Below are 10,570 nucleotides of genomic sequence, written 5' to 3' on the forward strand. Positions count from 1 at the left end.
CTTTCTCCCCTGCTCAGCTCTGGGATCTTCTGGGGCTCAGAGATAGATCTTAAGATGGAGAAGGGCATTCAGGGCCAGCTTCAGTGAATCAATCACATTTTGTCTCAGGCAAAAACAAACCATTGAGGCCCTCCGGAGAGAGCGAGCTGAACGACTTCAGAACTTACACCAGACACGGAACCTCAGCCCCCAGAAACAACTGAGCCTCCTGCCCAACAGGGATCTCCCCACCCGGGACCTCGGCCTACCCAGCAGGCGCCGAGAATACCTGCAGCAGCTGAGGAAGGATGTTGTGGAAACTACCAGGTATGGACCAGGACCCTGCAGAGAGCAGATTGTGTATGGAGTGGGAGGGCTGTGGGGGGCAGGGCCTGGAAAGTGGGGGCTGCAGCTTCCTTTGGACAGGAGTGATTCCAAGAGTGGGTCCTACGTTCCTACGGTCCTACGTTCCTGTGGGCAGGTGGAGGCAGCTCGGGGAGAATGGGTCAAAGGGAAAAAGGAGGATGTGGGAGGGAACAGGGTGGGGGCAGAGCTCATGGGAGAGGGTCGACAGAGCAGCTGTGACCTTCTGTGTAAGACAGCAGGCCTGAACCTCAAAATGGGTGGTAAAACCAAACTGGGCAAAGAGAGGATGGGTCCTTCAAGAGGATGGTGTTGAATAGGTCTGGGGTAAGCAGGCCAGGGCTGTCACCCATGCACCCACCATGTTAGAAGGCATCTCTCCACCCTGTGGTCTTCCTTAGGAGCCCAGGGTCGGCATCACGGTCTGCTCACCCTGCCTCAGACATAGCGCTGATGCTGCAAGAATACCAGCGCGCCCGCGAGGAGGCCAAGGTGGAGATTGCCCGGGCCCGGACCCGGCTGCAGGAGCGGACCGAGCAGGAGAAGCTGAGAATCCGCCAGCAGATCATCTCCCAGCTACTGAGGGTGGGGCATGGGGCAAGCTAGTGATTCTGGGTGGGCCAGGAGCCTGGGAAAGACACCAGACCGGGTCAGCCTTCGCCCGGGCTGCCTTGGAGTCCTGGGATGTAGCCTTTGGAGGAAGGCGTTGGACTCCTAGTGCCAGCTCAAAGCTGTGCTCGCTCTTTTTACTTGTCACCCTCCTCTGACTGGCTCCTGTCCCCAGGCCAAAATCTGGGAGGAGGCTGCTTTGGTTTAGAGTTGGGGTAGGTATGTGGGGAGGCACTGGGGAGGTGAGGAGGGGTGGTTTCAGGGGAGAAGGGGATAGAGAAGGTGTACCAGCAGCTGGTTGCCAGCCATCCATCCTTGTAAGGAAGAAGAAAAGCTGCACGCACTGGCTGCCTCCAGCTCCCTGTCTGCCAGCTCCAATGGAAGCCTCTCCTCTGGTCTTACCTCTGGCTACAACAGCAGCAACGCCTTATTGTCGGACCAGCTCCAGTCCCCAGACAGTGTGGTGAGTGGGCAGATACTAACAATGAGCCACAGGCCAGAGCCACTGAGACAGGAGTTGGAGCAGGAAGTTCTGCCTCCCAGAGGCTGTCGCTGACTTGAACCCTTCTCGTGGATGATAGATAGGCTTTGTCTCTCTCTTAGTTTTGCCTCCTTCTCCCTGTGTGTTCATTCAACATGTGTTTATTTTGTAGGTACTATTTTAGGCACTGGGGATAGAGCAGTGAGCAAAAAAGTTCTTCTTAAACCATTAGAGGGATATGCACAGATTATTGTAAGATTATTTAAGCACTGTTGCAGTAAGTTATATGAAGAAGGGGTTCTAAGCCAATATAAAATGGGATCTGATCTGGAAGGTCACCAAAGATGCTCTGAAGAGAGTGTGTTTAAAGTGACACCAGAAGCGTGAGAGGCAGTTAACAGAGCAGAAGCTTAGTGTAGTATGTCAGGTGTCAGGAGAGACGGGGGGTTGGGTGGGGAACATAGCCTTCCAGGCAGAGGTCTTGGTAAGTGAGGCCTCAGGGAGGAAGAGTTTGAGGAACTAAAAGAAAGCTAGCATGGCTGGAATATGGTAAGAAAGGAGAGTGACTTGAGGAAGGACTAGAAAAGGCCAGATCACGTAGACTCTGCTGCAAATTCAGGCCCCTTTCGGATTGATGTTACTTCACAGAAGCTGCTCTAAAGCCTTGAAACCAGGGGAGCAGGTTGATGAGGTTATAGGAGAGGGGACTGGGCAGCTGTGGGTGGACCAGCAATGACCACAGCAAAGCCTGGTGAGAGCTGCCCATTGCAGCCTTGCTAGTGACAATGAACACAGGGGCCCAGGGGGGTGCCCTGGACAGAGCACATTCACTGGACGCAGAGGAAGGGCGAGGGTGGAGTCAGAAACAACACACTTTTTTTTTGGCCAGAGCAGCTGAAGGGGCAGTGATGGTGACTGTGAGGCACTGGGGGAGGACAGGTTTTGTGGGGAAGGTCATGAGTCTAGTTTGGGACTTACTGGCTTTGAAGTCTCTGTGAGAAATGCAAAGGGAGCAGTTGGAAACACAGGTTTATCACAGGTAAGATCTGGCCAGGGATATAAAATTTGAAATTCACTTTATAGTAAAACTTCACTAGTATTCAGACAGTAGCAAAGATATACAATGCCAAGTTCGTCTTTCAGTCTCCTGTTGCCCTGCTCAGAACCAATCTTCTATCCCAGTACGGTGTGGATTTCTGGAGGTATTCTGAATATGTTGTATGTCTTTCTAAAAGAATGTGCATATTAAAAATTTTTTTCTTCTTTTTTTAATGTATTTTTTCTATATTTTAATTTTTTAAATTTTATTTATTTTGTTATATGCATTATTTTTTTCTTTTTCCCTTTTTTTTTAGATTTTATTTTTAAGTAATCTGTACAACCCCAGGATCAGGTGTCGCATACTCTTCTGACTGAGCCAGCCAGGCGCCCCCATGTTTTTTCTTTTTTTTAAATCTCTCCCTCCCTCTCTCTCTCTCTCTCTCTCTCTCTCTTTTTTTATAATGTGTGTTCTTTCTAAAGCACATGAATGGCAGCAAAAGTGACCTGCTTTGTCACTTTTCTTCCTTAAGAATGTCTTTTGGACACCATTGCGCACCACCAAATCTGCTGCTGACTTATTCTTTTTAACAGCTGAATACTTAGTGTTTCTTTTTTCTCTTTTATTGTATGGTTTTAAATGTGATGTTTTGCATAGGTAATCTTTTCCTATGGTAGAAAAGACAAAAAATTATGTATACCTATCTCTAAAGGTAACTAGGGAAGTACCCGCCCCTAGCAGCAGACAACCCGGTCCTTCTCCCTTGCCGCCCCCAAAGAAATAGCACTATTGTGTCGGGGGAGCCCTCCTAGAGTATCTTAATGCTCATGGAATAAAGCATATCATGCCACTTCAGGGTATCTTGGAGCTCTTTCTACATGACTGTATAGAGAACTTGCTTTGTCTCTTTTTTTTTTTCTCACTGCTACGTAGCATTCCATTATAAAGATCCAGTGTAATTTATGTAACCAGTCCTCCAGCTGGGGTTGATTTCAGTCTTTTGATGTTGTAAACAGTGCTACAGTAAATAACTGTGTGTATGCATCATCTCCTAAACCTACAAATATATCCATGAGGTAGATACCCAGAAGAGTATGTGTATTTGAGATCTTAATATTGACAGATGTTACCTCACAGATATACACAGTTTCTCCAACAGGTTATCAAATGTTTAAATTTTTGCTGGGCCATCTGTTCGTATCCTTTGCTCATTTCTCTGTGTTACTGTTACTAGTTTCTGGAGTTCTTTAGCAAGCTAGCCCTTTGCCTAATAGGAATTAATGATATTTATCCCAGTTCTTTGTTCTCTTTTGGCTTTGCTTATTGTGTTTGGAGCTATTCAGAAAATTTATCAGTTCTCCTCTTAAGTGTTTATGTTCTGATCATAATTAGAAAGATGTTCTTCATTCCAAAGTTGTATAAAGAACTTCTGTGGTTTCTTCTGGAAATTGTATAGTTTTATTTTTCATATTTAAATCTTTTTTAATTTTTAAAAATTTTTTAAATTTTAAATATTTTTATTTCATTTTTGAGAGAGACAGAGTATGAATGGGGGAGGGGCAAAGAGAGAGGGAAACACAGAATCCGAAGCAGGCTCCAGGCCCTGAGCTGTCAGCACATAGTCCAACGGAAGGCTCGAACCCACGAACCATGAGATCATGACCTGAGCTGAAGTCATACACTCATTGATTGAGCCACCCAGGTGCCCCTAAATCTTCTTTTAATTTAATTTTTATTTTAGAGAGAGCAAGCAAGCAGGAGAGAGAGAGGAAGAGCAAGAGAATCTTAAGCAGGCTTCACGCTCAGCTCAGCACAGAGCCCGAGGAGGGGAATTGATCCCATGACCCTGGGATCATGACCTGAGCCGAAATCGAGAGTCAGACGCTCAACTGACCGAGGCATCCAGGCTCCCCGCCCCTCCTATTTAAATCTTTGATTCATTTTGAATATATGAGGTGTGGATCCAACTTTATTCTTTCCAGATGGCTGTTGAGCTGTCTCTTTAACATTTGATTGTTCCTCTAGGCAGCTTGCCTGTGCTTCACCAGTTTAGGATGTCAACTTTTTTTTTTTAAGTTTATTTATTTATTTTGAGAGAGAGAGAGCATAGCAGGGGAGGGGCAGAGAGAAAAGGGGAGAGAGAGAATCCCATGCTGGCTCCATGCTGTAAGCACAGAGCCCGACACAGGGCTCATTCTCACTATCATGAGATCATTATCTGAGATGATATCAAGAGTTGGATGCTTAACCAACTGAGCCACATATGTGCCCCCAAAAGTTCTTTATAAAGGGGCTATTTTGAAGATTATGATTCTGACTTTGGAAGAACGACAGTGATTGGCCGTGGAAGGAATCACATGTAAAATTCTTTGCATAAAAATTTATTGACTTAAGAAAAAAAGTTTTTGTATGGGCATACATTTTCCTGTCTTTTGAGTATATACCTAGGAGTTGGGTTGATGGGTCCATAGATGGGTGAAACTGTGTTTCACCATTTGAACAATCAGCAAACTATTTTTCACAGAGGCTACGCTACTCTAAAGCCCCACCAGCAGTGTGTGAGCACTGAATTTCTCCCCATGTTGACCATCATCTTTGTTTATTATAGTTGTCCTAGTGGATGTGACATGGTACCTCACTGTGGTTTTGATTTGCATTATCCTAATGGTTTTGAGCATCTTTTCATGTGTTTACTCTAGCTATTTATATGTTTTCTTCAGATAGATGTCTTTTCAGACCTTTTGTCCATTTTATAATTGGATTATTATCTTTTTATTAAGTTTAATAATTTTTTTATATATTGTAGTACAAGTTCTTTATCAGTTATATATCTGGTTTGTAACAATTGTGTCCCATTCTATGTATTGTCTTTATACTTTTTTGGTGATGTCCTTTGAAGCACAAATGTTTTGATGCTGTTTGTTTTATCTATTTTTTCCTTTTATTGCTTGCGCTCTTGGTTTCATATCTAAGAAATTTTTGCCTAATCCCCGGTCACAAAGATTATGCCTATATAGGCAAACATACCTCCTATTATTGTGCTTTGCTTTATTATGCTTTGCAGGTAATGCATTTTTTTTACAAATTGAAGGTTTGTGCTGTGTAAGTCAAGTCTGTCCGCCATGTTTCCAACAGCATTTGCTCACTTTATGTCTCTGTGTCCCATTTTGGTAATTCTTGAAATATTTCCAACTTTTTAATTATTATTATATTTGTTATGACCTGTGATCAATGATTATGACTCAAATAATGGTTACAATATAAATCTCAAATAATGGTTAGCATTTTTTATCAATAAAGTATTTTTTTAAAGTTTATTTATTTTGAGAGAGCATGAGCAGGGGTGGAGCAGAGAGAGAGGGGGAGAGAGAGAATCCCAACCAGGTCTGTGCTTTCAGTGCAGAGCCCAACAAGGGGCTCGATCTCACCACCATGAGATCATGACCTGAGCCGATATCAAGAGTTGGATGCTTAACTGAGCCACTCAGGCACTCCAGCAATAAAGTACTTTTAATTAAGTTATATGCATTGTTTTTTATTACTATTATTATTATTATTAATTTTAGAGAGCACAGGCAGGGGAGAGGGGCAGACGGAGAGAAAGAATCTTTTTTTTAACATTTTTTAACAATGTTTATTTTTGAGAGAGAAAGAGACAGAGTGTGAGCAGGGGAAGGGCAGAGAGAGAGGGAGACAGAATCTTAAGCAGGCTCCAGGCTGCGTGCTGTCAGCACAAAGCCCGATATAGGGCTTGAACTCACAGACCGTGAGATCATGACCTGAGCTCAAGTTGGATGCTTAACTGACTGAGCCACCCAGGCACCCCGAGAAAGGGAGAATCTTAGGCAGGCTCCACTGTCAGCATGGAGCCTGATCCATCCCATAATTCTGGGATTGTGTACCCAAGCCAAAATCAAGAGTCAGAGGCTCAACTGACTGAGCCACCCAGGTGCCCTATGTATTGGGGTTTTTTTAGATGTAATGATAGCACACTCAGTAGATTATAATATAGTGTAAACATAACTTTTATATGCACTGGGAAACAAAACAATAATCTGACTCACTTTATTCCAGTGATCTGGAACCAAACCTACAGTATCTCCAAGGTGTGCCTGTATTTTCTTTTAATAGTTGTATGCTGGGGCGCCTGGGTGGCTCAGTCGGTTAAGTGGCCGACTTTGGCTCAGGTCATGGTTTCGCGGTCCGTGGGTTCGAGCCCCGTGTCGGACTCTGTGCTGACAGCTCAGAGCCTGGAGCCTGTTTCAGATTCTGTGTCTCCCTCTCTCTGACCCTCCCCCGTTCATGCTCTGTCTCAAAAATAAATAAACGTTAAAAAAAATTTTTTTAATAAAAAATAAAAAAAAATAGTTGTATGCTTTTAGTTCCTAGGTGTAGGTCTTTGATCCATTTTGAGTTAATGTTTGTATTTAGTGAGACAAAATTAGGAGTTGAATTTTTTTCTTTTGCATGTGAATATCCACTTGTCCCACCACCATTTGTTAGTAACTATCATTTCCCCCCCATTGAATTGTCTTGGTGCCCTTGTCAAAGATGAATTGACCCATAGATGTATGGATTTATTTCTGGACTCTGAATTTATGCCATTGAATTATATGTCCGTCCTTATGTCAGTACCACTATTTTGATTACTGTAGCTTCGTAGTAAGTTTTGAAATCAGGAAGTGTCCAACTTTATTCTTTTGCAAGATTGTTTTGGCTATTCTGAGTCCCTTGAATTTCCATGTGAATTTAGGGATGAGCTTATCAATTTCTGCAAAGAAGTCAGGTGGGATTTGGATTTGGATTTCATTGAATGTTTGTGTCATTTTGGGGTGTATTAAACATCTTAATAGTAATGTCTTTTGATCCATGAATATGGAGTATCTTTCCATTTATTCAGGTCTTCTTTGTTTGCAACACTGTTTTGTAGTTTTCAGAGTGTAAATTTTGAATTTGTTTTATTCAGTTTATTATTTTATTCCTCTGATGCTGTTATAAATGGAATTGTTAATTTCATTTTCAGTTTGTTAATTGCTACTCTGTTTATTTTTGTGTATTGATCTTGTTTCTTGTACCCTTGCTGAGTTGATTTTTTATTAGCTCTGATAGTTTTTTAGTAGCTTCCTTAGGGCGTTCTATATACAAGACCATATCATCTGCCCCTGTTGTTGTTTTCTTGTTTAATTGCCCTGGGTAGAATCTCCAGTTCAATGTTAATAGAAGTTCTATGAGAGCACACATTCTTGTTGCTGATCTTAGTACTAAACCACTCAGCCTTTTACCATTAAGGATGATGTTAACTTGTGGACAGTTGTTATCAAGTTGAGGAAATTTCTTTCCAGTCCTAGTTTGTTGAGTGAGTTTTCATCATAAAAGGGTATTAAATTTAGTCAAATATTTTTTTTGTAACTATTGAGATGATTGTGTGGATTTTTTCTTTTATTAATATGGTGTATTACATGATTGATTTTTGTATATTGAACTAAGCTTGTGTTCCTAGGATAAATCCCAGGAATGGTGTATACTTGGTCATGATGTATATAACTCTTTCTGTGTTGCTAGATTCACCTTCCTAATATTTTGTTGGGGGTTTGTGTGTTGATATGCATTTCTTTGGTTTTATGTCAGGGACTTCTAGAATGATTTATGAACTATTCTCTCCTCTTCTGTTTTTGGAAAGAATTTGTGAAGTATTGGGTGTTAATTCTCTAAATGTTTGGTAGATTTGAAGCTAATGAAATTATCTGGTCTTGAAATTTTCTTTGTGGGAATTGCTTTGATTACTAATTCAATATCTTGTTAAATGTCTGTTCAGATATTCTATTTTTTTTCCTTTTTTCAAATTTTTTATTAAAAATTTTTTTTCTAGTGTTTATTTTTGAGAGAGAGAGAACGAGTGGGGAAGGGACATAGAGAGATGGAGACACAGAATCTGAAGCAGGCTCCAGGCTCTGAGCTGTCAGCACAAAGCCCAACGTGGGGTTCGAACTCATGAGCCATGAGATCATGACCTGAGCCGAAGTCGGACACTCAACCGACTGAGCCACACAGGTGCCCCTCAGAATTTTTATTTAAACTCTAGTTAGCTAACATATAGTGTCATATTGTTTTCAGAATCTATTTCTTCTTGAGTCAGTTTTGGTAGTTTGTGTCTTTCTAGGAATTTGTTCATCTGTCTAATTTGTTGGTGTATAGGTATTACACCAACTCATTTATTTTTTATTTTTCACTGATGTAAATATTTAAAGTTAAAATTTTCCACCTGAATGGTACTTTAGTTATATCCCATAACTTACATATTTTATCTATTTTTTATAGTAATTTTGCATTTTCAGTTTGTATTTCTTCCTTAATCCAGTTCTTATGAGTTCTTAAGAACTTTTTGGTAGAAAGCCTCCTGTGTTTCCTGATTTTATTATTAATTTTTAGTTTGCTACGTGTTGATTATGAAAGAATCCAGAGAAATATTATTTCTACTTTTTTAAGTTTATTAAGGTTTTTTCATTATCAGTATTCCCATGGACATCAACTTATTTATTTAATTTATTTTTTTGAGAGAGAGAGAGAGAGAGAGAGAACACACATGAGTAAGCAGGGGAAGGGCAGAGCAAGAGGGAGAGAGAGAATCCCAAACAGGCCCCACACTTAGACAGAGCCTGACATGGGGCTCAATCTCATAACCATGAGATTGTGACCTGATTTGAAATCAAGGAGTCAGATGCTCAACTGACTGAGCCACCTAGGCATACCTTCCCATGGACATCTAAAAATTTTTTGTTGTTTTATCATTATGTGGTCTGTTTGTTCTCTGCTGTGAGGGTAAATATGTGTCTTTTTTGTCTGATAATCTGGAAGCGTTTAAAAAATTCTTTCCATGAACACTTTTATATCTTCAAATAGTCTTTGTTACTTGATTTAGCAGTGTTGTTACCTTTATAAAACATCAGGAAATCAATGCATTCTACCCTTTTTTTTTTCCTTTACTTTTTGTCAAAGTATTTCTACATTGTGTATAATGTTTGCATTCGTAGAGTTGTTCTTAGGCTAGATTAAATGGACTCTGCTCACTTCTAGTAATTTTCCAGGCATTTTTATTCCTCCCTAGTGATTCGTCCCCTCATAATTTCTTCCAGAAAGACTCATGGGCCCTTTCTCTTTGGTCCCTGAGTTTGTATTTGAAATTGTTTATCGCTTTTATACTTAAATGACAGAACATCTCTTGGTTGCATTCCTACGAATGAGATTGGTAGGTCAAAGGATATGTGCATTTTTAAATTTAAAATATGTGGTAGATGTTTCCAAAGTATACCAGTTTACACTCTTAAATAATACTTGACCACTCTGCTTAACAGAGCGTTGCCAAGGGTTTTTCCTTCAGTCTTTGGCAGTGTGATGGGCATAAAATACGCATTTGCAGTTCTCCTCATGTGTCTAAGATCGAGTGTGTTTTCAGATTCTTAAAAGTTCTGTGTCCTTTTGCTCCATGACAGTGCACTATATCCACTTCTCGAGTGGGTTAGTCTTTTTGGTTTTAGAGGCTCTTTTTATATTAAGAAAATTATCCTTCTGTTTCATTTGAGATACCAGTGTTTTTTCCTAGTTGTGTGTTTTTATTTTGTTTGTTTTTTTATTACTACCTGGAAATGTTACTTTTTAAAGTTTTTAAAATTTATTTTGAGAGAGAGAGAGAGAGAGAGCATGAGCAAGGGAAGGGCATAGAGAGGGGAGAGAGAATCCCAAGCAGGCTCCGTACTGTCAGAGCAGAGCCTGATGTGGGGCTCAAACTCACCAACTGCAAGACCACGACCTGAGCTGAAATCAGGAGTTGGATGCTCAACTGACTGAGCCACCCAGGCGCTCCTGGAAAATGTTAATTTTGTGTTGCCTGGTGTTTACCAATGTTTTCCTTCATGGCTTCTGAATTTTATGCCCTGTTTAGGAAGTCATATCCCCACTATAATTTTTTTAACTTATTCTTTTCTTATAGTAATAATAAATTCTTTTTTTTTTAATTTTTTTTTCAACGTTTATTTATTTTTGGGACAGAGAGAGACAGAGCATGAACGGGGGAGGGGCAGAGAGAGAGGGAGACACAGAAT

The 10,570-nt window shown here is 40.8% G+C and overlaps 1 protein-coding gene across 13 annotated transcripts in view; it reads left to right on the forward strand.

Moving 5' to 3' along the window:
• Nucleotides 1–10,570, forward strand: part of STARD9 (StAR related lipid transfer domain containing 9) — a 123,433-nt gene that overhangs the window by 107,902 nt on the left and 4,961 nt on the right. For 9 of the 13 annotated variants that reach the window (XM_040492409.1, XM_040492405.1, XM_040492407.1 and 6 more), the window contains 3 exons: nucleotides 109–306; nucleotides 744–927; nucleotides 1,274–1,414. In XM_040492409.1, coding sequence (XP_040348343.1) covers nucleotides 109–306; nucleotides 744–927; nucleotides 1,274–1,414 — 523 coding nt within the window. Of the gene's footprint in view, nucleotides 1–108; nucleotides 307–743; nucleotides 928–1,273; nucleotides 1,415–4,212; nucleotides 4,255–10,570 lie in introns of those variants that run through there. The other 4 variants (XM_040492412.1, XR_005795789.1, XM_040492406.1 and 1 more) reach the window with 4 other exon arrangements.

The sequence above is a fragment of the Herpailurus yagouaroundi genome, unplaced genomic scaffold (assembly GCF_014898765.1).
Source record: "Herpailurus yagouaroundi ecotype Mexico unplaced genomic scaffold, PumYag 184, whole genome shotgun sequence".
Lineage (NCBI taxonomy): Eukaryota > Metazoa > Chordata > Mammalia > Carnivora > Felidae > Herpailurus > Herpailurus yagouaroundi.